The sequence below is a fragment of the Cololabis saira genome, chromosome 6 (genome assembly GCF_033807715.1).
Source record: "Cololabis saira isolate AMF1-May2022 chromosome 6, fColSai1.1, whole genome shotgun sequence".
Classification (NCBI taxonomy): Eukaryota; Metazoa; Chordata; class Actinopteri; order Beloniformes; family Belonidae; genus Cololabis; species Cololabis saira.
Genome location: NC_084592.1, coordinates 35,438,656 through 35,466,583, shown reverse-complemented (window position 1 = coordinate 35,466,583; position 27,928 = coordinate 35,438,656). Strand labels below are relative to the sequence as shown.

Here is a 27,928-nt window from a genome sequence, read left to right as displayed (position 1 = left end):
GTAATGTGTCATAATTTCTTTATTTTTCACAAAATAAACCAGTTGAATGAACATCCTCCAGATCGCCGGCCCATGTTCATTTTTCAATACTCAAATGTCAGCAGAGGGAGAATTATTTACAGTCTGTACATTTCCACCGATGAAAAACTCGGCACTTCTTGCTGGTTATTTCAGGACGACGTGATAGCCATCTGCTTTTTCATCTGTGAGCAAAGAGCAAAGTTCAAAAACACCAAAAGTCACGCTAAGGCTAACTGCAGGTTGAAGAGAAAGAAACTCACCGCCTAACGTGCTGATGATGAAGCTCGCTTCCTCCCTGAAGTTCTGCACCATCTGAAACGAAACAGATCATTTCAGAGACGCTCCTCACAGAAAGATATAGCGTTCACCTTTTCAGTACAGCATTCATGGGACCTCCGAGCCACCAGGGGGCTCCGAACTACCAGGTCAGCCTCCATACCCGCTACTAGTGGACAATATTTTGGTGGGATTCAGCTGAAGGAGCTGTGAGCAAAGCTAACTTTGACATGCAGTGGACGTGTCCCGAGAGCTTGCTTAGTAACATGGCTGTCAGTGGTGGTCACCTGACATTTAACCTGTACACTTGAATGGGATTTTTTAATTTCATTCCATTTAAAAATTCATAAGTGCATAGGATCACATTTTTTTTATGTTTTTTCAGTTACAGATGTATGCTTTTATCTAATCTGCAATTTATAGACTAAGACACTGCATATTGAAAGATATCAAATACTTATTTATAATTTCTATCAAATATATGTATATTTCTGTGATGGACTGGCGACCTGCCCTGTTCAGGATTAAGCAGGTACAAAAAATGGATGGATATGTGTATTTCCTCCTTCTGAAATGTTAGCATTTAACTATATATTTCCCTAAACCAAACAGGAATTTCACAATTTTTTTCATCTTTACACTGGAATTTGATCCATTTCCAAATTTTTGGTCTGCTCTAAAGACCTGGAAGACAAAGAATGTTTGAAATCACGTAGTTTATCCCTCTGTGCTGAACCAACTATGTTTGTCTGCCATATCTGTGACCGCCGTCGTGAGACATGGCCACATGGTGAGCTACCATGTTTCCAAATGACAGAACAAGTTGTTGTACGTCTCACATATTTAGGCCAATAATGAGCAAAGTTCATGTGTTTAAGCTTTTTTTTGAATATATTTTATGGCTCTAGTGGCCTTTATTCAAAGTGCAGAAAGGAAGGGGGCAGAGAGAGAGAATGGGGATGACAAGCAGCAAAGGGTCGCTGCAGGAGGACTGTAGCCTCAGTACATGGGCCGTCTGCTTTAAACACTGTGCCACCCAGCGGCTCAACGTGATTTAAGCTTTTAATCTGGTCTATGTGAATGGACCCGGAAGGCCGAACAGCGCCCCCTGTGTCCACTCATGTTTCATGATACAAAGGTTGGTGCCCAGCCCACGCCTAAATCTGACCGACATGACAGAAGTGTGCGACTGTGTTAGTGGTCGACAGATACCTCGTCAGAGACTAAGATGTGGATGCCAGTGGGCTTTTGTCTGTAGATGTGAGTAATTTGTTGTGGAGTGATGCTGAACAGCATGGCAATCTTTTCAGACAGGCCCAGCAGGGTCAGCTCCTCCAGGTACAGAGCGTGGTAGACTGTGGGGAGACACAACGATATAACATCACCCACCAAAGGAACACTGATGATTCAACCGAGAGTTCCTTCCGCTGAAGGAAACATTTACCAAGGGTCTTTCAGTAGATGTTTCCTGTCTAACTTCATCCGTGTCTCTCATGGTTGTGGAGGAATTCTGGTCCATTCCTCTTGAGGAGTTTGGATGTTCACTTCTACACAGCTCTTAGGTTCAGGTCTGGAATTTAGCTATGTCATTCCACACCTTCATTCTCTTATTTTGTTTCTCTTATTTTATTTTCGGTACAACACACTTTCCCAAATCTGGGTGTGCGTCATCTTTTAAACTGAAACCTGCACAATTCCTTGTAGATCATCAAATTGTTTTTATCCAATTAAATACATTTTTAAATAAATACAATATTTTTGAGAAATATCAGTCTAGTTTTAGGACAAACCACAGTACAGAGACAGCCCTTTTAAAGATTGTTATTGATCTCACATCCAATAAGGATTCACAGAAGCTTTCAATCCTGGTGCTACTGGATCTAAGCGCAGCTTTTGACACAGTAGATCATCACATTTTATTAAAAAGACTTAGAAGTCTGGCGGGAGTCTCTGGCACTATTTCACTGATCGACAATATTTTGTAAGTATGGCTATATGCTCCTCAAGATTCCATAAAGTAAATTTAGGGGTTCCCCAAGGATCCATTTTAGGCCCATTACTTTTTAATTTATACACTTTGCCACTTGCGGATGTCATCAGGAGACATGGCATTGATTTTCACTGCTATGCTGATGATACACAACTTTACATCACTGTGTCTCCTGATGACATACGTAGAACCAATTCATGTTCTTTTAGACTGTATTTTAGAGATTAAGTCATGGATGGCAGATAACTTCTTACAGCTTAACCAGGACAAAACTGAAGTCTTAATTATCGGGAGAGAGATAATTTTAACAAAACTAAAACATTTTAAATCTTCTAAGTGTGTGAGAAATCTGGACGTTCTTTTTGACTCTGAGCTGGATTTAGTTTCACATATTAGAAATGTAACAAAGACAGGATTTTAACATCTTAAAAACATTGCCAGAGTTTGCACTAGCTCCCTGTGCATTTCAGGATTGATTTTAAGGTTTTTTTTTATTAGTTTATAAGTGTCTTAATGGTCCTGGGCCTTCTTATTTATCTGATCTGCTTTTAAATTATGAGCCCTCGGGGATCCTGAGGTTCTCTGGTACTGGCCTTTTAATTGTCCCTAAAGTTAGAACAAAAACTTTTGGCGAGATCTCATTCCACTATTACGGTCCTCATCTGTGGAACAGCCGACCAGAGAACCTCAGGGCCGCAGAGAGACAGACATTTTTAAAAAGAGGCTCAAGATTTTCCTTTTTAGTTTAGCTTATAACAATTTTTTTTTTTTTTACATTTTTTATTTTTTTTTTTCCTTAGATTTATTTTAATTTTGTATATATATGTATATATATGTGTGCTGTGATGGTATTAATGTGAGGATGTGTGTGAAAATGACCAGATGTGTGTTTTTAACCATGAGTGTGAGTTTTTTTATGTTAAATGTTGATTTTATTATGTAAAGCACTTTGAGTTACTCGTGTATGAAAAGTAATATATAAATCAAGTTTGATTTGATTTGATGAGGCTGATGGTCTTAAGACTGCAAAACAACCCCAGCCCATCATCCCTCCACCACCGTGCTTGACGGTGGGTCTGAGGTGTTTCTGATGGTTTTCTCCAGACGTGTTCTGGACATTAAAGGCCCTGACACACCAACCCGACGTCGCCCGCTCTCTGCTCGCGTCGCCTGTGTCGGGCTGTGTCGGGCTGGGTCGGGCTCACTAGGCACACCGCAAATACGACACCCGACGGCGAATTAGCACGTACGTTCTGCGCATGCGTGAGAGGTAATTCCCCTCCATACCAGCAGGTAGCGGTAGTCTGTATTCAGGGGCTCAAGGAGGAGGACAGCGCTTTTTTTTTTCAAAGCTTTATTGAGAAAAACACAAGTGCAATACAAAACAGACAAACAAAACTGTGTAGAATTACCGCTGGCTGAAGTAAATTATTTAAGAAGATAAATGTTGGTTTAATAGATGAAATCTAACAGTTGTAGCTACGCCTGTTAAGAAATTTGCTCCGAAAATTTCGGGATTTTCTGCCTGCCGGCTCCGGAGCTGATTTATGGTTCCACGTTAAATCGACGCAGAGCCTACCGCGTAAGGTACGGCGTATGGCGCGCGTCGCCGCGTAACCTACGCCGTAGGCTCTACGTTGGTGTAACGCAGAACCATAAATCAGCCTTTATTCTGGCGCGGTTTGAAAAAGACAAGCGAGTGACTATATACATTCGCTGAGTGAATATTATGAAAGTAAAATATTTATTTCTCGCTAGAAATGTAATCAAAACGCATTTTTATGCAGAAACTAACTCAAAATATAGATTTTATTCATAAGAAATGTCCGCCATGTTTTTTTTTTTTTATTCAGTCTGCAAATGACGACGAAAAGCATTCTGGGAAATTCTGGGAACAGCCAATCACAGAGTGAGCTGTTTGACCGACGTCCGACGCCGATTCAACATGTCGAATCGGCTGAAAAGCTTCCGATGGGCACCCGACCTGTGGCGACGTGCGGGACACACCGGGGAAACTATCCCGACAGACGCTCACCGACGGCCCGACAGCCGAAAATCGGCTTGGTGTGTCAGGGCCTTAAGACCAAACATCTCCACTTTGGTCTCATCCTTGAATAAGAAGTCATTCGGAGGATATGCCTTTTAAACATTGCTATTGTAGAGGGTTGGAAAATGCACCTCAATTTATAGTTTTATAAAAGCACACACCCCCTAATTTTTTTGAGATTCAGCTATTCAACTAATTTAAAAATAGAAAACATAATTTATTAATGGATGGATGACTGTATTCATCCCCAAGGGGAAATCTTGTTGTCATAGCAGTCCCATGTAAATACAATAGAATAATAGAGTAAAAACAAAACAAAACTGAGGTAGAAAGGACACTTGGACACTTGAAAAAAACACAAGATAAATAAATAGGTAAGGTGCTGTGGCAAGAGTTAGAGTGCAAGGTGGCAGGCAGATTCAGTCCAGGTGTGTGATGATCGTGGCTCTGACAGAGGTGGATGAGTTATATACATTTGCAATATAAATTATTCAACCCTAACTGCAAATTAGGTTTATTGGCAAAATGTACAGACTAGAAGCTGTTTGCAATAAACAAATAAAATAAGAACAAACTAAATTGCTAAACACAACTAATATTACAAGTGGTTTCTCTGAATTCAATACAAAATGCCACTTTGAATGACCACTGCAGTTTCAAAATTATTCAACCCCCTAAATAAAATTCCTCTTAAGAGCAATCATTAGCAAATCAGGTGTGGTCTCAAGCACACCTGGTGCAACCAATCAAGGTCTTCATTAGTTGCATCAGGTTTGCTTGAGGTACAACCTCTTTCCATCATTACCATTCAGGAGTGTTTGCTGCTGGCTCAGGCACTCCTAAACCTGAGGCCAGTAACACTTTCATCTTCATAGCAATGCTGCTGGATAATCATTTCATGTGTAAAGTGAAAAGTAATGGCCCAAGTCCAGAACCCTGTGGAACCTGACACACTGTTCTGGTGTATGTAGAATGAATATGTATAATTTGATCATGTTAGAAACATAAAGCTCTTACCGTCTCCACCTCCAGGCCTGATGGGAGGCTGATTTCTGGACTGCTGCTGACAGACGTAGATGGTCAGCCGAGGCTGTATACACCTAGGGATGTGAGCAGAGGTGTTGATCAGCGCCTTGTAACACCATTGTATGTGAGAGGGACGAGCCAAAGTTCCAACTTTACTGTATAAAATAGAATGTGGATGAACTATATCTAATAGATATATTATGGTTAAACAGTTCAACTCAATTTTATTCCAATTTCATGGTACCGTGATCCAGAACAATTCTCAGTATTACACTCTCAGTAGTACATTAAATTAATGACAGTATCAAAATGAATATCTTAAAAATACTGTACATTTTATACAATATAAAACAAACATTATTTTATTTAATGTTTATGTCATTGAGGAATCATTAACATGCATATCTTTTGCATTTATTAGTGATAGCCAACACCACATTTTCATGCCCGACTAATGAAAATCCATCGAGAAGGATGAGAGTTTATGTTACAGTATTGTCAATCCTTTAATCTTGCTGAAACGACATTTATGACAAACTGATTACTGATGAAAATGAGATAAACATTGACAAGCTCAGACCAAAGCAACTGACTCAAACACCATTACTTCCTTACGTTAAAGGAAAAGTCTGGAGTTGAACCACCCCTTGACATGTTCTTAAGGAGCATGAAGAAGTAAAAATTGTAGGAACTCCTAAGGTCTACAATTGTGTTTCTCATGTCCTTTGGCAGCTTTTGGTCTTGGCCATAATGGAGTTTGGAGTGGGACTGTTTGAGGTTGTGGACAGGTGTCTTTTATACTGATTCATTATAACTCATTAATACAGGTAACAAGTGGAGGACAGAAGAGCCTCTTAAAGAAGAAATACTTTTTTTACTGAGGAATTTACCAATTAATTCAGTAAAAATCATACAAAGGGTATTTTGCAAGACAAGGCAAGTTTATTTATATAGCACAATTCAACACAAGGTAATTCAAAGTGCTTTACATTGACATTAAAAGCGGCAAGACATAATTAAACAGTAAATAACAAATAAGATTGAATAAAATTATGAATAAGATGATGAGAAAAGAAGGTAAAATAATAAAAAGCACAAGCTGTTAAAAATAAGGGCAGTAGAGTCCAGCAGGTGAGTATTTAATTTAAGAGTACGCTTCAGTAAACAGTAATGTTTTTAGGCCTGATTTGAAGGAGCTGACAGTTGGAGCAGACCTCAGGTCTACAGGAAGTTTGTTCCACCGGTGAGGAGCAGAATAACTGAACGCTGCCTCACCTTGCTTGGTTCTGGTTCTTGGGAACCACAACAAACCAGATCCAGATGAACCTCAGGGGTCTGGGAGCTTCATAGGAACTAACAAATCAACCATTTATTTTGGTCCAAGACCATTCAGGTCTTTGTAGACCAGCAGTAAGATTTTAAACTCTATCCTTTTGACTCACTGGAAGCCAGTGTAGTGATTTCATGACCGGTGTAATGTGGTCCAGTTTTCTGGTGTTTGTAAGGACTCTGGCGGCAGCGTTCTGGATCAGCTGCAGCTGCCTGATAGATTTCTTGTTAAGGCCTGTAAAGATGCCATTGCAATAATCCAACCTACTGAAAATGAATGCATGAATAAGTTTTTCCATGTCTTGTTTAGACAGAATACCCTTAATTCTAGCAATGTTTTTTAGGTGGTAATAGGCAGATTTAGTGATAAACTTTAGATGGCTGTTGAAGTTCAAGTCTGAGTCAATAATTACACCAATATTTCTGCCTTGATTTGTAGCTGTCAATGACATGGAGCCAAGGTGAGCGCTGATCTTTTCCCTTTCTGCATTTAGCTGGAGATAATTCTGGCACATCCACTCATTGATTTGATGAATACAGTTACTCAATGAGAGTAGGGAACTGTAGTCATGTGGTAACACTGAAATATAGAGCTGTGTGTCATCGGCATAAGTATGGTAGGAAATGTTGTGATGTTCCATAATCTGAGCTAGGGGTAGCATATAGATGTTGAATAGAAGCGGTCCGAGAATGGACCCTTGAGGAACCCCACATGTGATCTTGGTTCTCTCAGACTCATGGTTTCCTATTGACACAAAAAAAAGGCCCTATCATGCAAGTAAGATTTAAACCATTGAAGCACAGTGCCGGTAAGTCCCACCCACTTTTCCAATCTGCTGAGAAGAATGTTATGATCAACTGTGTCGAATGCAGCACTGAGATCCAGTAATACCAGAACAGAGGATTTGCCTGCATCATTATTCAGATGAATATCATTTAAGACTTTGATGAGTACAGTCTCAGTGCTGTGGTGTGGCCGAAATCCAGACTGAAATACGTTAAAAAGGTTGTTTTGCATCATAAAAGCATGGATTTGCTGGAAAACAACCTTTTCAATGATTTTCCCCAAAAATGGCAGATTTGATATTGGCCTATAGTTACTAAGTGTTGTAGCATCCATATTTGATTTTTTTAGAAGAGGTTTTATTATCTTCATCTTCAACATCTTCAACTCCCATCTCCGAGAGAGCTTCTCTCGGATCCCGGGGGAGGCGGGGGACATTGAGTCCGAGTGGACCATGTTCTCTGCCTCCATTGTCGACGCGGCGGCTCGAAGCTGTGGTCGCAAGGTCTCCGGTGCCTGTCGTGGCGGCAATCCTAGAACCCGGTGGTGGACACCGGAAGTACAGGATGCCGTCAGACTGAAGAAGGAGTCCTACCGGGCTATGTTGGCCGGTGGGACTCCTGACACAGTAGATAGGTACCGGCAGGCCAAGCGGGCCGCAGCTCGGGCAGTCCTGGAGGCAAAAACTCGGGTCTGGGAGGAGTTCGGGGAGGCCATGGAGGAAGACTTTCGGTCGGCCTCGAGGAAATTCTGGAGGACCGTTCGGCGCCTCAGAAGGGGGAAGCAGTACTCTGCCGGCACCGTTTACGGTGCGGGTGGGGAGCTGTTGACCTCGACTGGGGACATTGTCGGACGGTGGAAGGAATACTTCGAGGATCTCCTTAACCCGACTGACATGCCTTCCACTGAGGAAGCAGAGGGTTGGGGCTCGGTGGCGTGCTCATCCATCACCCAAGCCGAGGTCACCGAGGTGGTTCGTAAGCTCCTCGGTGGCAGGGCACCGGGGGTGGATGAGATTCGCCCTGAGTACCTCAAGTCTCTGGATGTCGTAGGGCTGTCTTGGTTGACACGCCTCTGCGACATTGCATGGAGGAAGGGGACAGTACCGCTGGGGTGGCAAACTGGGGTGGTGGTCCCTCTGTTTAAAAAGGGGGACCGGAGAGTGTGTTCCAACTACAGGGGGATCACACTTCTCAGCCTCCCGGGGAAAGTCTACGCCAGGGTACTGGAGAGGAGATTACGGCCGATAGTCGAACCTCGGATTCAGGAGGAACAATGCGGTTTTCGTCCCGGTCGTGGAACACTGGGGTTCATGGGAATTTGCCCAACCAGTCTACATGTGTTTTGTGGATCTGGAGAAGGCATTTGACCGTGTCCCTCGTGCCATTCTGTGGGGGGTGCTGAGTGAGTATGGAGTCCGGGGCCCTCTACTAAGGGCTGTCCGGTCTCTGTATGATCGAAGCAGGAGTCTGGTTCGCATTGCCGGCAGTAAGTCAGACTTGTTCCCAGTGCATGTTGGACTCCGGCAGGGCTGCCCTTTGTCACCGGTCCTGTTCATAATTTTTATGGACAGGATTTCTAGGCGCAGCCAGGGGCCGGAGGGGATGCGGTTTGGGAACCTCAGGATTTCATCTCTGCTTTTTGCAGATGATGTTGTCCTGTTGGCTTCATCAGACCGGGACCTCCAGCATGTGCTGGGGCGGTTTGCGGCCGAGTGCGACGCGGCAGGGATGAGAATCAGCACCTCCAAGACCGAGGCCATGGTTCTCCATCGGAAAAGGGTGGCATGCCTTCTCCGGGTGGTTGGAGAAGTCCTGCCTCAGGTGGAGGAGTTCAAGTATCTCGGGTTCACGAGTGAGGGAACAATGGAGCGTGAGATTGACAGACGGATCGGTGCAGCGTCCGCAGTAATGCGGTCGATGTACTGGACCGTCGTGGTGAAGAGGGAGCTGAGTCGAAAGGCGAAGCTCTCGATTTACCGGTCAATCTACGCCTCTACCCTCACCTATGGTCATGAACTTTGGGTAGTGACCGAAAGGACAAGATCGCGGATACAAGCGGCCGAGATGAGTTTCCTCCGCAGGGTGGCTGGACGCTCCCTTAGAGATAGGGTGAGGAGTTCGGTCACCCGGGAGGAGCTCGGAGTCGAGCCGCTGCTCCTTCACATTGAGAGGAGTCAGCTGAGGTGGCTTGGGCATCTGTATCGGATGCCTCCTGGACGCCTCCCTAGGGAGGTGTTCCAGGCATGTCCCACCGGGAGGAGACCCCGGGGAAGACCCAGGACACGCTGGAGAGACTATGTCTCTCGGCTGGCCTGGGAACGCCTCGGACTACCCCCGGAAGAGCTGGAGGAAGTGTCTGGGGTGAGGGAAGTCTGGGCATCCCTGTTGAGGCTGCTGCCCCCGCGACCCGGGAACGGATAAAGCGGGAGAAGATGAGTGAGATGAGAGTGAGTGAGTGAGAGGTTTTATTACTGCAGTTTTCTGCCTTATCTGTAATATTTTGTTTGTGAAAAAGGCAGCAAAGTTATTAGAGCCCTTTTCAGACAGCAGTTCCGGGGGGATTGAGGCTGTGGGGTTTGTCAGTCTGTCTACCACAGAAAACAGTGTGCGAGCATTATTACTGTTTATATCGATAATCTCTGAAAAATACGATTGCCTTGCATTCTTCAGTTTCTGGTTATAATTGCGAAGACTCTTTATAAATGTTGTAATATACCTGAAGTTTGTTTTTGCGCCACCTGTGTTCTGCTTGTCTACATGTCCTTCTCTGTGCTTTAACCAGTGTGGCATTTTTCCAGGGTGACTTTTTCCTCCCGGACAGAACTTTGGTGTTAATTGGGGCGATAGAATCAATAACAGTCATAACTTTGGAACTGAAACTGTTAACAAGGTCATCAACTTGAACTGAGGGAAGGGTTGGTGATGGTGTAAAACCCTGGGTGAATAATGCACAGGTGTTATCGTTTATATAACGCTTTCTGATTACCTCTGCTTCACCTTTCATAGGATTGGCAACAGTGGTCTTCTGTTGGGGCTGGGGGAGACTCCCCCTGTTGGGTTGAGGATAAGGATGATGCCGTTTCTCTCTGACTCTGTTTTCCATGGTCAGTCCTTGTCTCAGTGTTCTCATCACAGCGCCGCCTTATCGGTTGTTTTGGAACATCCTGCCTCTTGTTCTTGATGGGGGCCTGTTTGTGACGTAGATGATAAAAAATGTTGCTGCTTAGCAACTGTCCTCCAGCCTTGTTCAGACGAGAGCCACATGCCTTAAAGAAATGTCTACGACCCCAAAAGATGTTGAAATTGTCAATGAAGTTAATTGATTGAGCAGTACATGCATCTTTGAGCCATCTGTTTAGCTTAATCAGTCTGCTGAATCTCTCATCTCCTTGCCGAACCGTTGGTACAGGTCCACTGAAAAACACCTCAGTATTTAAGCATGCAACTGTGCTCATCAGATCAGTGAAGTCTTGCTTTAATATCTCCGATTTTTGCTTCACAACATCAACGGCTCCTGTGTGTATGACGAGAGCTTTAGCTGTCGGATGCTCCGCAGCAATGCTCCGGATCTTCTTTGTGATATCAGACACCATGTCGTTGGTAAAACAGAGTACTTTTGAGTTTTTGCTGCAAAAGGATTTGATCTCATTCACAGCTCCGTCGCCCACTATCAGCGCACGAGGCCCAGTCATTAGCTCTGCCTGTAGCCCTTTAGCAAGGGATTTAGCCTCATACCTGTCTCTGGAGCCGGAAGATGAGCTTTCTCTCAGGGAGTCAGCAGTTTGAGAGATTGGAGTAAATCTGTTCTCCAGTAGAATCCCTGTGTCTTGGGGCGATTTGCTCTTAGCTTTTGTTGTAGCCTTCCTCCTCTTTCCGGGTACTGGGGTTGAAGAGTCATTCCTGTGCGATGGTAGTGCAGGCCACTCGATGTCGTCTATTAAGCAGGTGCCGGGTTTTGCCTGATAACCGTCTTCTCAGATCTGAGGGAGGCGATTTGTAATGCTTTGGCTTCGCACCAAGAGAGTTCCAGGGAGGGCTTGTTGATTTATTGCCTTTTATACTCGGCTCCTGTTGCGTCTTGGTGGTGTTAGTTAGCTTTCTGTTAGCCTGCTCCCTTTCACTGTTTTGGGAAGTCGGCAGAGTAGATTCATTCCCATATTGTCCATTTATCTCTTCATTCACTTCGAGCCTGTGAATCTTTGTTTCCAGTACTGCTATCTTCTGGAGCAGTTTGTGGTAATCATCCATGGAAAAGGAAAAGGGAGGCATCTTGCTGCTAGTTAGCTTCTGCTAGCTGCTGCTAGCTGAGATCCTCAATCCCAGTCACAATAGCGCAGGCTTGTGCTGCTGATAAGCTACGCTCACAGAGTACTAAAACAGTTTAAAATAAAAGTGGTAGACTTCAGTAACTATCACAAATAGCTCCCAGTGGTAAGGTATCCAGGTCCTGCTTTCCAGAAATTGTTTTGCAGAAAAGAAAAGATTGCAGAGGAAAGAAGAAAAACAAAGCGGGGGGAGCGGAGAGCGAAGCGTCTGCACTCAGCAAGAGGCAGAGGGAAATTATTATGGAACCAAGTTCCAGTTTGGATTAAGGAGGGTGACACGACCTCCATCTTTAAAAGCAAACTTAAAACATTAGTCTTTAGTAAAGCCTCCAGTGAGTGTAAACTCTAGTGTGTTAGGGCCAGTAGTCATGGCTGCAGCTACAGGACAAGACTAGAGCAGCTGGTCTTAAACAGAGCTCCATCCTAGATATGCTGCTATAGAGCTACACTGCACGGGGACACCAACATGATCCACTGACCTGCAGTCCCCCCCTCTGACCACCTCCATTTCTTCTGTCTACACTTGTTTATGTAAAGGTCTCTGTAGTCCACCAACTAACCAGGTATCAGTCAAATGTACATAGAACTCTTAGTTCTCCAGTTAACGGCTTTGGAGCCCCATGGTGGATCAGAGGTTCTCATACATCTACAGTCTGCATATAAGAAGTAACAGTTAATGGCTGTGGAGACTTTAACTGGTGTAGTTTCAAGACTCACCTTCCCTTCAAAGTGTTAAAGAGGCGAATGCCATCTGCTGGACCACAGATCTGGATCAGATCGTCCCTGCTCATCCTCAACAGATCAGCACCTGCAACAACACCAGAAACAACCTGTACATGGCTCTGCTGCGACTGACTAACATTCCTCAAGCCTTCAGTTCATCTCTCCCAAAATCTCCCAAAATGACCTCCAAAATTAGTTCCATGGACCAAAGTGTGTGAACATTTATCACCGTGTTACCTGAGAAGCTGTAGAAGAGCCTTGAGAAAGGGGAGAACCTGTGACGGTGAAGCCACTGCTGAGTGTCCAGCGGCGAGGACAATGGCAGAAGATGCTACATGTCAAAAAGAAGAAGAGTCCTTGAAATGAGTATAGCAGCACACCATCCATGTCTCCAAATATTGGCCTAAAGGGGATAAAAGAGCAAGGTTAACACTGTAGCACTGCATCAGTGTCCATTACTTACATCAGAGCAGCCAGCCATGAGCACCTCCCCCTGCTGGTTTGGAGAACTGTTGCTAGAGAACATGTACAACATGAAGAAAAACACATGATGAATTTTGTTCTCTACTAATTTGATTTCTACTTGTTAGGAAACATTATCTAGTCCTCAATCTTTATAAGATGAAATTTCACTGTACCATCCCAATCCAAAAGAGAGGGCCAGAGGGCACGCATTTCAAAATCTCAAAAACCCACATTTTCTTCCCAGAAGCTCCCATATAAAGCGCTTCTCTTCGTCAGGGTATATCATCCACCTTTTGGCGAGATAGAGGACGGAGCGCAACAGACGGCATCATACGCAAGGTCGTTTTAATTTCGGTAGAAATGTCTGAAACGACTTAGTGAATACTGGCGTTAGTTCGGGACTTCCACCGTCAGTAAACCGACTGGATAAATAGATGCAGGTGTTTCTGTTCAATAGTCGCATCACATCTGACGAAGTCACCCAAAACAAACAAACGCAGTACAGGAGTCAAATAAAAACACACCTTTGTATTAGGGGTGGGCGGTACACCGGTGTCATAGTCATCACCGGTGTGAAACTGCGCTACGACATGGATTTTGCAATACCGTCAATACCGTAATAAATCAATTATAAAATAATAAGCCTAAATAAGGCATTAAAAACGTCGGTGATATGCAAGGTTTGCTGCCATGTTGTGACAGCAAGAGGTGGAAACACAAGCAACCTGTTTCATCACTTAAAAAACACGCACGCCCGTGAATATGAAGAGGCAACCCGGACCAAAACGAGCGCAAGTGCGACCAGCAGCTCGTCCCGCTGGGACCGCTGCTCCGCTGGTGCTGCTGAGCAGCACCAGCGGAGCAGCGGTCCCAAGACTAAACAGCTTTCACTGCAGGCATCCTTACTGCTGCTACACCTTACGACAAGAGTAGTAAGAAATGACAGGGCTTAAAGTATTCCGGCACCGTGCCGGATACCCGGCGTACGGAGTTTTTTTTCCTCGCCGTGCGAGTTTGAGTGCTTTAAAAAAAAAAAAAAAAAGGTTTGAGAGAAAAAAAAAGGTTGAGTCAACCGAGTTCGTCTACCAATGGAATGAGAGGAAAGCAGCTCTGGCTCAACCAAACTAACACTAGCCAATCATAAGTGGAGCTGGGCGGGTCTTTGACGGCAGCGGAGCGCAGAGCGCTGTTTCAACCTGCCGGAATACCAGCCACCGACTTCAAGATGGAGAAAAAATTAATGAATGTCGGTTTAAAAGAATCTTTTTGCCCAAAAGAAAGAAAGAGTGACAAAAAAATACCCATAACCATGTTCTTCTCTCGAAAAAACACACCTGTACCGCGGGCTTTAGAAGAAAATTAGAGAATAAGAGAATAAAATTAAGGGAAATTTTCCACCACCCGCTGTCCAACCAGCCCAACCGAGGTCCAGTATTACATTTTAAGACAGGTTTACAAAATATTTAAAATATAATATAATATAATATAATATAATATAATATATATATACATATATATATATATATATATATATATATATATATATATATATATATATATATATATATATATATATATATATATATGTGTGTGTATGTGTAAGATCTTTAGGTTTTTTGCCAAATAAATATGTCGAGAATGCATAATACTCTCCCATGTCTCTTTTTGATAAGGATACCTACCATTTACTTATTATATTATAAAAATATTAACCTTATTCACATAAAGGGACAGGACAGGCTACTCCTCCCAAAACGTACCAAAAAATACCGTGATATTATACCGTCACCGTTCAAAAGATGAAAAATACCGTGATATTAATTTTAGGTCATATCGCCCACCCCTACTTTGTATTTGAATATTTTGTGAGGATCAATTTTTGTTATTTATTTTCAGAGTTTTTTTTTTAAACAAGTGACCTCGACGTTTCAATTTATGAGGAATTGTAGAACTCAAATAGAAATATGACGCACCTCTTTATTTTGTGTTTGACGACTTTTTAAGTATATAAATATTTTATTTTATTGAAAAGATCAGTTCAGGCGCTGGTTTTCTTGGACCGTTTTCAATATTCTGTTTGAATTCTGTTCAAAGGTGAACCGCAGCAGAAACACTGATCTGCAGTAGAATCCTCTACTGATAGGGTCTGGATCCAAACCTGCCGTTCCTGCACCTGATTTTGCCACTGGACTATTTTGAACCAGGATGTTCTGCTGCCAACATTTATGTTATTTCCTTATGCAGATATTTGACATCAATCTTATCTCTCTTTTACTTTAGATGGTACATATCTGCCAATATATGTATACTCTGTAAGTATAAGATTGGTTTGTGAGATTTATTTTACATTTATCACAATCTTGAGAACATATGTATGTTTTTTGTGAAGAATTGTCCTCTTAAATGAGTCATTACATTTTTCTAGTATAATTAACAATTACTAAGTTAAAACAGTTTTGTTTTGCCCTCACAAAATGACAACTATTTTCTGATAAAATTAAGAATTTTTTTCTTGTAAAATTATATATTTTTCTCAAAATGACAACTTTTGCCCTAAAACATTTTTTAACCTTCACAGTTTCTCTGTTGACTTCAGCAAACACCAGCATTTGATTTGTTGTTTTCTTTCTACACTTGAGTCAGTGACCAAAGTCTCAGCTCAGGAACCAGTTGGGCTTCAGAACTGTTGCTACCTCAGTCTTTTATCATAAAAACAGCTTCTCTCCTCCACACCGACACTAAAACTGCAGCTTTCTGTTGGTGGATGGAAACCTGAACATTCACTCACCCGTCAGTGAAAGTGCAGGGCGTTGGTGACCCGAGGTAAACCGGTGAAGGAGTGCTGCTGGTGCTGTGGTTGACCAGATTTAAAGCATCGGGCCACGGTGAGCACTGCACGAGAGGGTCAAAGAAAATCGAGCAGGTTAGGAAGACCTTGGAACGAACATTTAAGGCTAACCAGTTCAAATGATTCTGTTCAATCTGCGTCCGGGGGCTTTTCTACCTGCATGGGGCTGTTTTATGTGGAACTCCAGCTTCATGGAATAACTTAAACTCTATCTCTGCCCCCTGCAACCTCACCGTTCCTCTTGGGTTCCTTACATTCACACGTATGTACTCTGTCTTGCTGCAGCTGAGCTTCGTTCCTGTCCTCTCCGGGTCATACCTCCACCTCTCTAGATGTTCCTCCACCTGCTCCCTGCTCTCACTACAGATCACAATGTCATCTGCAAACATTGTGGACCTGTCAGTCTGTCCATCACCATAGCAACCAGGAAGAGGCTCAGAGCTGATCCCTGATGCAATCCCACCTCCACCTTGAGCTCCTCTGTCACACCTACAGCACACCTCACCACTGTCTCACAGCTCCCAAACATGTCCTCCACCACTCCAGACCTCCTCGTACAGAACCACAGTTCCTCTCTCGGTACACCTATCAAGATTCTCAAAGCAAATACTGCATCTGTAGTACTCTTTCAAAGCAAATACTGCATCTGTAGTACTCTTTCTTGGCATGAAGCCATACTGATGTTCACAAATGTTCTCATCTGTTCTTAGTCAATCTTCCATGACTTTTCTCCATAACTTAATTGTCTCCCTTGCTCTTAAAGATCAACACCAGCATACTTCACCTCTGTTCTTCAGACATCCTCTCGCTGTGTAAGATCTTGTTGAACAACGGACTCAAAACCTCTACTGCCACCTTTCCCAGACACCTATATACCTCCACGGGTGTATCATCAGGACCAACAAACTTTCCACTCTCCATCCTCTTCAAAGTCCTCCCCACTTTACTCTTTCTAATCTTTGCTACCTCTCGGTCCACAACGTCACCTCTTCTACTTTTCGTTCTCTCAAATGTTCCTCGTTCATCAACACTTTCCATCTTCCCGTCATACCTCTGGCCCCTGATCGGTGTCTCCCTCATTTTACAGTCCATCCAAACCACCGTACACCCTTTGTTTGACTCCCTGTCAAACAAAGGGTGTACGGTGGTTTGGATCGACTCCCTGTACTCCTGTCTACTCTCTTAACTCCTCTCAGTGTCCCACTTCTCAGAGCCTGTCTCAACTCCTCCCTGAAAGCCAGACAACACTCTTCCCTCAGCTTCCATCACTTCAATCCTCTGCTCTGCCTTTGTCCTCTTCATCTTCCTCACCACCAGAGTCTTCCTCTGCCGTCTAAGGATGTCTGTGTTCCTTGATACCAAACCTTGCCATCTGTTCCTCATCACCTGTGTTACTTTCTCCAATATGTCCACTAACGTCTGCATCAATCATGCTCTCTCACCTCTGGGGATGCTCTACCTCACTCCATGGACTGGCTCAAAAACACCCCTGAGGCTCGGGCCACTCGGTGGCGCAGTGGGTTAAGCAAGCGCCTCAAATACTGAGGCTACAGTCCTCCAGTACTCCAGTATGTCTTTATTGTGCTCAATGCTATTTGGTGTTAATCAATAAAAACGTATCAATTTATATGCAGATGACACTTTGATTTATGTTCCTGATCACTGTCCGGATGTGTGTAGGAAGAAATTATCTCTGTGCTCCTGATCAAAGTGGAAGAAGGTCATGCAGGCTATTATTATTTATTTATTTGAAGATTTCTATTTTTGACCACTTAACTTGAAAGTTTTTAAGTATACCTGCTTCTCCTTCACACACATTTGAACTGTTCCTTTGTCACTGTAGTCGCGTTGATCTTCATTCGAGTAGAATAAGAAACTAGATTAACAGAACCCACTGATTGACTCAGTGTTCAGGACAGTGAAGTGACACGCCACAGAGCCTCAATCATTGACAAGCATCAATAAAAAGAATGTGAAGTGAGCCATTAACGTCCACTGATGTAATCCTGGTTAAAACTCCTCTGAGTGCAGCGAAGGTAGGGGGGTTGACAGCATGAGATGACAGGAACATCCAGGTAACACAAGAATTTACCGCTGGGATCAATAAAGCTCCAGCATGATGGCAAACAAACAACGGACCTCACCTCTTTCAGCAGTGTGGTGTCGTAGGACGGCTGGTACTTTTCTCTGTCATGAGGACTCTTCTTCTCCATCTTCTCCCTGTCAGTCTTTAGTTTACGATCAGCTCCTTTGGGCTAAAAAACAAAACACCAGACAAGGCCACATCAATCATGTGTCATGAAAGATTTCAGAGTCTAACTGGCCCTTTTAAGGCTATTTAAGGGTCTAAAACATGATTTTGTTGAGGAGCCCTGTTAGTAAAGCTTCCGTTTAAGATGGACCTGGAGGTCAATAATCTGTTACACTTGAAGGAGAAAACAGACTAGCTATGATTGAGATAGCTAAAAGTCTGTAACCGTTCTCAGTCATCCAGGTCATGCTGATGTCCAGGAATCCCTCTTCCATCCGGTACTTGGCTGACGACCCAAAACTGGTACCAGCTGGCTGTGTTGCTGTGTGATGATGGCTCATCATTCCCATGTTGTTTGCGTGAATGTTGTTTAAGGTTCCTGGGCAGGGAGACCAAGACCCTATTGTAGGTTGGACAAAGAAAATGTCTCAGGTCTCCACCTCTGTTCAGAGAGGGTTTCTCCATTTTGACATAGATGGCTTCCTTAACTCCTCTTTCAAACCCATGTGTCCCTTCTGTCTTCAAATGAGTGTCCACTGCCAGTCAGATGAAGGTGAACTGCTGAATCTTGACCTGATGGGTGGTTCTCCTGTGCTGTGTCATCTTTTGTCTTGCTGGTGTTTGGTTTCTCCAACCCACAGGTCAGAGCGTTCTTCACTGAACTGGATGGGGTAAACCACTCAGCTTTGCTTTCACCCTCAGTGTTTTGTCCTTAGGATGGACCAGCTTCTGTCTCGGTGTGGGGCTGGCTTTTTAAATAATCCAGACTATTGTGGTGTTGAAGGTTCTCCAGAGTTTCTCTGCTACACCTGAAACATATGGGATGACAATGTTGTTCCCTTTCTTTCTGCTGGTCAGTCTTACATGTGCTTCTTCCTATCTTTGACCAAGGTCCACCTAGGATATCTGCAAGTCTGGAAGGCTTTGCGGGTGTATTTTTTTCTCCCGTCTGGTCCCTTCAGAAGTTGTAGGAATTGTTTTTGCCCAATGCACCAGTGCTCTGACAACTACCAGGTTTGGTTCCAGAAAGTAATTAGACTCAAACAGAAGATACGGGTCCGTATGGGTTGGTTTCCTGTACACTTCTATGTTGAGATTCCTACCCTCTTGAATACATATGGAGCAGTCCAGAAATGCCAGGCAGTCATCTTATGGCTACATTCTGCTCCTGACCTGTGTTCAGTTACCTACGCCCGTTCCCTCACTGTCCTACGTTTCATTACTAAACTCCGTCCCGTCACTGTGATCCTTGTGATCCGTCACTGACCTGCATTCTGTTACTGACCCAAGTTCCGGTACTGACCCACGTTTTGTCATTGACTGACCCATGTTCGGTCAGACCCACATTGACCCATATTTTGTCCCTGATCCACTTTCTGTCAGACTTCGTCACTTACTGACCTAACTGAAAACTGAAATCCCGATGTTGTAAATTTACACATTTATAATCAACTTTCAAGCAAAGATAACAATAAAGTTAACAAGTATGGATTACGCTGAGACTAACAGAGCTGGCATATTAGGAGCATGTGAAAGCATGTGAAAAAGAAAACTGATGAATCTCAAAAATTCGTTTGGAATGAATGATAAAAATTGGTAAATTTAAAATCTAAAATTCTGTTGAGAAGGAAAATAAGGTTAGCTTCTTCAATATTGTGCAGAGTCTCAGTAAGCTAACATTGACATGACAACTTATTAGGACCAGGGGAAAAAATGGGAAAAAAAACGTAAAAACTGTGACTGCAACTTTGAGAGAAATGTTAGAATTTCTGATTGTAAACACAATTTAGGAAAAAATGTTTCCAATTTAGGAAACAACACGGACATTTTGAAGCAGCAGCAGAGGCGTCCCACCTTGAACACCTTGACCTGGCAGCTGGCTGAGTGTACGTGCTCCACGTGTTCGCTGTGCTGGTTGGCAATGAACGTGTCCACCTGGATACGGAAGGGCACACCTTTCTCGCCACCGTGCTTCCGGGGAGTGAACTCAGTGCTGATGCAGTTCACCTGACGAGACACACGAGACATTAAATGGGACAAACACGGTAATGTCCTCCGTCACACTTGGCAGGAATCTGACCCTACCTGGATGTAGACGGAGGCGTTCTTGGTGGGATCCCAGAGGAACTCAATGGTGCTGAGGTGTAGCGGGTCCGACCGAGGCTCCAGGATCCCCACCGACAGTGGGATGTCTGTAGTTTTAATAGAGGACATGCAAACCTGAGTTTGCTCAGTAATCCACACAGACGTTAGTCCCTGTTTCACTTCTCCTGTGCTAGTGTGATAAACCAGCAAATCCTTGAGTGTTAGCCTATCGTAGGTGTTGGTGTGGTAGGATCACCTATGTCTAGGATCCGGTCTCCAGGTCGGTTCCACCTCCATCCCTCCAGCTGCTGGTGCTCCATGTACTGCAGCCGGCGGTCATGAAACACCACGCGCACGATGCTCTGTAGACGAGCAGGTCAGGCTTCAGGTCAGGGAACGGACATGGATTTGAGAAGCGACGTTCACACAGTGCCGAACAGCCAAGCTGCTGGACGAAGCGCGAGAACGCCTCCCCTCATTTGTTCATTAAAACAATCTGGTATTATTAACACTCCCAGCTAACCCCAAATCAGAAGAAGTTGAGACGACATGTAAACCTGATTCCTCCATTTGCTTCCACGATTTTGATATCTTTTCTCTCCTCATTAACTTCATTTTATTTGTTAATTTGCATCCAACTGAGTAGTACCACAAAACTCTGGATGGGGACCTCAGGTTCTTAAATTCAACATCTGATGTTAATACAAATGTCAGTTTATATGCAGATGACACTGGAATTTATGTGCATCGTGTACTCTGGACCAAAGAATAAACAAAAAAAAACAACACCCAAAACTTTTCAATAGTTAGTACCTTCAATGCCACAACATCTGGCATTGAAGGTAGTTGCAGGTTTGAAATGTAAATATTAATGCTTATTGTTGATGAAAAATATATCTTCAGTTCATACTGTCTGTAAAGAAATAAAAGTCAAACTAATCCCATTTTCCATATTGTACCAGCTTTTTCTGATTTGAAGTTCTACTCTGACTCCCTGCCTGTACTCATGAGACCCAGTTTTTATCTCATGTGGAATATTATCTGTGCCCATAGCCTGAAGTTTACTTACGGGCAGGAAATAAACCACCAGAATAACTCCACGATCTGCAGAATCCTGGGCTGTGTTTATGTTTACGGAGGGAGGTTCACCAGACTGAACAGCCCTGAAACACTTCTGGATCTGCTACTGGAGCGTTAGCTTCCACGCCACCGGCCACATTCTTCAGCTGCTAGGATGCTACAGCTAAACAGCTCTGATCTGCAGCAGCAGCAGCCTGACGACAGAGGCCCGTAGAGGGGACATACTCAATCAGAAATCACAGAGAATAAGCGCTACTCCCTCTTAAATGAGTGTGCTGATAAAAGCCTTTTACATGAGTGGAGTCACTCTGAGATCTGAGGTGAAACAGAAACAAAAGCCACGAAGGCCTGCAGCTGGGTCTTATCTACTGAGCTGTGGCTCCAAAAACCCGATTTCCTTTGACTTTTATTTCTCTGAGACAGTATAAAACCTTTTTTATTATTCTTTTTTTATTAAAATAATTTAATTTAATAAACAACAATTTTTACAATTCGTACCTGCAACACAAGTTGTTTTAATTGTCTGTCACAACACTCAAGTTATCCTGGCATCAAGGATACCAGATGTTTTAGAGTTTCAGGTGTTATTTCATCGTCTTCCTCTTTAGATGGAGCACACGGGGCCCATCATCTGCAACAACTGATTGGGAACATAAATCCTAGTCATCTGCATATAAACTCACATTTATATCAATACATTTGCGGCACTCCTCAATTTGTACAATCCATGTTTCCATGGTGATGGTCCATCCCAGATGCCTCCAAGTTCGGAGATGTTGTTGCCTAAGACCATGATTAGGAAAGTTTTTTTTAATTTAGTTTTGGTTACAGAAGAATCTTTGAGGAGCAAATATCTTTACTTCATCAACAAATGTGTGAGAAAAATCACAAAAATGCTTAAAACATTGTTCCTCAAACAGAGCAGAATACTGTTAAACACTGAGAGTCCGAGCGAGTGGAAAGGACAAGGAGCAGGTCTAACATTAACCTCGTCCAGAGGACACACGTCTGGACTTTGGACATCTGGGATGAGGACAGCTGCTTCTTTAGTTCTACGTGATAATATTCAGCATCATCTGGTTTTAATTGATACAAATGTCATCTTATATAGAGATTACAGTGATATGTATATATATATGAATATTAAGAAATGAATATTATTTCTTAATTTCTCATGAATATTAAGAAATAATGTTAAACTGCAGAAGGAATGACTCGGAAAAATAAAAGTTAAGGAAAATCGAAGAATTGCTTCATGTTTAATATCCTTCTCAACTTTGTCAGGTTTGGGGTCGTTTTCATATTACAGCAAAGAAAACTTTACACATATATTACAAGCATAAACAAGGCCAGGTTTTATGTAGAAAAACCCCAGTAGGGCGGAGAAAAGACAGAATGACATTGTTGAGACAAACTAAAGACAGAAGTGTGTGAGTGTGAGCAGAAAGGATAGAACCGGGAGAAAGCAAGACTTGGAAATGGACAGAAGGGGTCACATGACAGTTAACACACACACATGATACCTTACACCTACCTTCACATATTTGCTGCTTATATCTGTATACTCCACTAGTTTTCTGCTAAGCAAACGGATTTCGTAGGACTGACCTACATTTTAAAACATTAAAAAAAACACCTGATTACAATTGAAAAATGGGAAATCAGTCAATGAGAAAAGAGGGGCAGTGGAGATAGAAACTCAATCAAACTGGAGACTCTCAGCCACATAAGAAGGCTAGCTAGCTACTCAAACTTCAGCGTATCGCTGCTCAAATTCATCAAAATTAAAGTTGCGTGAAACATCTGTAAAAGCCAATGAGGGAGCACCAATCTGTTCAGGTTAGCACTCCTTTCATGGAGCAATTCATTTCACTTTGGGGATTAATAAAATATTTTTTAATTGTATATTAATCCTGTTCTTTGGGTTGAGAGAAAAATAAACTTTTTATCATAGTGGGTGTTAATATTAGACAAACAACTTCAAATAAAAAGTTAACTGTTCCACTGGTTATTTAACAAAAATGAAGCCAAAAGGAACACTTGTGTAAGCAGCAATAACTAGCTGTATAAAAGCCCCACACCATCATCCCCCCACCACCGTGCTTTACTATGAGTTTGAGACGTTTCTGTCTAAAAGAGTCTGGAAGCAGGACTGAGGTCCACAAACCTGCACCTGAACAAACACGCAGACCTCTGGACACACGAGACCAACGTGGAGATGTTTGGTCTTCATGTCCAGAACCATGTTTGGAGGAAACCAGCAGAACCACCTCAGACCCACTGGTGGTGGAGGAATGATGGTCTGGACCTGGACACATCACTCACTGAGTGGACCATGAACTCCTCTGTAGACCAGAGTCTACACCTGTGATGAACAAGTGACTCTGTCCAGGATGTAGCCCTGACGTTCACCCCCAGAGGGCTGGGACAGACTCCAGCAGGTGGAGGTGGTGGACGGTTCTGGAGCCTTCTGACAGACAGCTGCAGTTTGGCTTGGACACGTTCTAATGCCAACGTGTAATCAATGACTGCGTTTACATGCATCAATAACCTTTTTAAAACCAAAATATTGGCAATAACCCGAATTTGCACGGCCATGTAAACACCAATAACCCCTTTGAATAACCCGAATTTGCTCATATTCCAGTTTTTAAAAACCCGAATATGACCCCTGGGTTACTCCTTTTAAAACCTGAATATTCGGTCATGTAAACGCCAAACGTAATATCCAGATCAAACGGAATATGAATTTGTTTTCTGCGCATGCTCTGTTCACAAGGAATCCTGGTCTTTTGAGTCCAGGAAGTTCTTATAAACACGGGGAAACGCAAGACCACGCCACACTTTTGGAGTGAGGAGGAGACTAATCACTTCATAAATGTAATGAAGGATATGAACATTTTGTCATTTGTAGACGGTAGAAAGTACGGGGATAGCGCGATTTAAAAGAAGGTGAGCGAAAAGTTGCGCGAAGCAGCATTTGTTTTGAATTTGGATACAGGAAGAAGAAGTGGAAATGACGCTAATTGCTGGTTTGATCCAGATATCCCCAATGATTAATCACCATGTATACAGGGATAACCCTGTTTGCTCACGCATGAAAACGGAATATTCTGAATGTTTCAGTAACCGGAATATTAGTAATAACCCGAATTTTGACTGCATGTAAACGTAGTCATTGTTGCATCAACGTATTCTGTTTGTTGCGAACCAGGATTCAACATGGCTTCAATGTTTCTGCCTAAACATATTTCAATGTTGATTGACTCATATTTAGCTATCAGGGAACCTATGAGGCTAAATGAGATTATTTTATATTTATTCTAATGAAATCTGTCCAAATATCTTCATTTCTGACAGGATCTGCCAAATTCTGCCAGAACCTTCAGCTAGCAAATGTGTGGTGGGGGCCCGGGTACCTGGACCTGGAAAAGGTGAAAACACGGGCTAGCACTCCAATTAGTCAACCTGGACATGTTGGACAATTTATCATGGAAAACAAAGGAGACAAACTCACTGTTGGTTCAAGACCCTGGTGGTCAGTACAGGAACTGCAGGTTCTTTTCATTCTGAATTGGCTTCATATTTGTTAAATAATGACACGTAAGAAACAGTTTGTTTAAATGATTAGATGAATTAAAACGTTTAATAAGACAGGTGAAACTTTTGCAGGTGATTGTCCAATTTAACTTCCAGTATCTAAACTTCTGCGTTCAAACTGCTGCATTCTCGGATGTCAGGGTTTCCCAGAGTTACAGCGAGGCGGTTTTCATTTGTTTACTCCAAAGAGATTACCGTAGAGCAGATTAGAGGAGAAAACTATAGAAATACAGGTTTAAACCAGGAACAAAGAAATAAAGATGTTGGAGTGGAAGAGAAATGTGGACAGGAACTGGACAGGAACAAAAAGGCACCAAAGGATTTTCAACCAGATTAAACAAATAAAATCAGGAAAATTAATACACGAAGAAGCTCATGTTGTCTGGAGAAACGTTTGATTGTCATCTCTAGAGTTTAATGGTGCCATTTAAGCACTAAACAGAAACATAGAAATAAAGAATTGTACTTAATCTTTATGAATGAATGTGGTTTGAATTCCAGATTGAAAAATGTCCAAAACTCAGTTTCAAAGATTTGTTCCACATATTTGAATAGAAAAAGTCAAACTCTCATGGAATACATAAATAAATAAAAATTAAAACTTCATAAAAATTTGACTGGAAGTATCAGTCGGGCTGAAGACAGCTTAACAGCTGCTGCCTTAAACTGGGATGACTTGTGATGCGATTTGGGGCTACGTCAATGAAAACAGCTGAATTGAACCAAAGAACATCGTTTCCAGTTTCTTTGGGGGTCTCTGGTTTGTAAAACTCCAGATCAGAAGGAGTTCAAATGTTTAAGATGATCTGGAGATGCTTTAATCCTTTAAGAGGAACAAAATTTGTGGATCTGAAGTTCAAGTTCACCTGGATAGATGACAGAAATGCTGATGTAGCTCAAAAGTCTTGTGAAAAATGTTTTAATCTGACTTTGTTAATTTGAAACAGAAAATAAAAATAAACATTTTAAAATGTTCATTATAAATTTACAAACTAATAATTTAAACTTTTAATTTAAACTAAGCTAGAAAAAAACAAAACAGGTAACCCTTTGCGGGGGCTAGTTTGATGCAAAAGTTTAGGAATTCACAGATTTGGATGAAAAAAGGGAAATGGCTACAAAATTCACAAATTTGGAAGAATTTAAGCAATAAAATCAGATATTCTAATTTCATATATTTGAAAATCTGAAAGACAAAAACAAAAAATTGTGGCATGAGCGGAAATTTAGAAATTGCTAATTTACAAGATGTAAAAAATGAGAAATTTATATATTTAGAAATGTGCAAGAATACGGTTTAGGATCATTATCCGTTTAGATTTAATGGCTCGAGGGTTCCGGCCCAGACAAAGGAGGGCCGACACCTCACACACAGGATGTTCTTTCAACCAAACCAGACTTTAAAAACCTTTCATATCTATCTCAGGCCGTATCGAGTCCTGATTTCAGTGCCGATGGAAGACGGCTCATTGGATTTGCCCACAGATGGTGGATGCTGAGCTCGTATCTCGGGGTCCCCTGGGGGCTCAGCGGCGCTACGTTAGTCTGTAGACAGATGTGCTCTGCTCTCCCGTCATCGTAAACATGAATGCTGAATTTTTTTCTGCTTCTTGTTCTTGTTTTTAAACTGTTAGAAACTAAAAAGAAAAAAAGAGCTGCAGTCGAAAGTTGAATTGATGCTTGAGTTCAGAGCTGCTTCTCAGGAACATCACTGTGGTTGCATTTCATCCTACCAAATAAAGTTACTACCCCCACCTTTAACCATTTCTTTTGTGTGTTTCACAAAAATCACAGTTGTGACCTGGTGACCTGGTGGAAGTCCAGACCTGAACCTGACCAGGATGCTGTGGGGTGAGGTGACTTCCAAAAACCTCAAGTAACTGAAGCAACGTTGGAGAGAACGGAGCAGAACTCCTGCAGAACCCTGAGACTCTGATGAAGAAGACAGGAAGCATCTAGTGAGAGTTCCTGCTGCTGAAGCTGTTGTATAAGGGGGATCTTAGATTGTTTTTATTTTTTGGCCGTGTTTGGGTGAAACAACACTGTAAACATTTTTTTGTCACAATCAGCCATTTTTTATAGTTTAAAAAAGAAAAAGGATAATATGGGGGGTGGGGGGGGGTCCAAACTTTTGCATATGACCAGCTGCTCAGATTTTTTCTGAAGCTGCAGATTAAAACAGACAAAATGAGCTCCAGTTCGTCCATTAACAGTCAAACAGGACGGACGACCACCTTGGTTCAGGTACGTGAGCGACTCCTCCTGCTGCTTGACGGCCGGCGATGTGCCGGCACTCAAAACGTACTGGAAGGGGCTTCGCTTGGCTCCGCCTTCGGCCAGGAGCCGCGCCTCTTCGTTCTTCAAAAAAGGCGCCAGAGCCTCTCTGAGAGCCAGAACAGGGAAAGTGGAGACGCTATAAAGGCCGTTGTCCTGTCCAGCGCCCCCCTCTATCTAATCACTTCATCACAGGAACAGAAGTGCAAAAGGTTGACGGGACAAAAACAGAACATTCTGGGGCTGAACAGACAAATCTAACTCAGACTGGAGAAGCATTTGAAGCTGAATTTGCTAGACCTGACTACAAATCACCTTTAATCTCAGCAGCAGAAGCGCATTTATGCGTGTAAAGTGCATGCTGAAGCTGCAGTTTGCTGACCTGATGCAGCTGGAGTGCTGCTGGTGCTGGTGCTGGTGCTGGTGCTGGTGGTGGTAGGGTTCAGGCTGCTGGTGGCAGAACAGCATGTTCTCCAGGATGGGTTCTTGTTTCTGGGACCACGGATGGACGTGGGGACAGACGGAGCCGGCCGGCTTCCTCGTGCTTCTGCTCAGAGACCTTGGCAGCCCAACGCTGCCGCCGCCTCTTATATGAGCCTGCTGATGTCATGAAGCCTTCATTAGCATGGCTGGGCCGCCCTCTGGGGGCGGAGCGGCAGACACACCTCCCTCAGGGAGCCAAAGTCCGCCTGGTTGATGTATTAAAGCCCCACTCCTGCAGGAAGGGTCTGGGTTCTGACCCAGGTTCTGTTTGTGGGTGATGGAGGAGCTCAACACACGTCAACAAACCAACCAACCAACC

The 27,928-nt window shown here is 43.0% G+C and overlaps 1 protein-coding gene across 4 annotated transcripts; it reads right to left on the bottom strand.

Annotated features, from left to right (window-relative positions):
- Nucleotides 1–6: 6 nt before the first annotated feature.
- tfcp2l1 (transcription factor CP2-like 1) lies at nt 7–27,676 on the bottom strand. Of its 4 annotated transcripts, XM_061724069.1 has the most exons (15): nt 27,509–27,676; nt 27,087–27,235; nt 22,787–22,860; nt 20,429–20,534; nt 20,173–20,279; nt 19,942–20,094; nt 17,981–18,091; nt 15,777–15,880; nt 12,987–13,038; nt 12,761–12,854; nt 12,518–12,608; nt 5,352–5,434; nt 1,510–1,652; nt 282–333; nt 7–203 (listed from the first exon to the last, which is right to left on the bottom strand). In XM_061724069.1, exons 1-15 carry the CDS (start codon nt 27,592–27,594, stop codon nt 166–168), a joined length of 1,443 nt encoding a protein of 480 aa, XP_061580053.1. In that variant the 5' UTR covers nt 27,595–27,676; the 3' UTR covers nt 7–165. The 4 variants fall into 4 exon arrangements, 2 of the variants coding, with proteins under 2 accessions (XP_061580053.1, XP_061580054.1); XM_061724070.1 differs by lacking the exon at nt 1,510–1,652; XR_009782804.1 differs by lacking the exons at nt 7–203; nt 282–333 and adding an exon at nt 10,473–10,663 and having other exon boundaries at nt 1,618–1,652.
- Between the last annotated feature and the right edge of the window lie 252 nt (nt 27,677–27,928).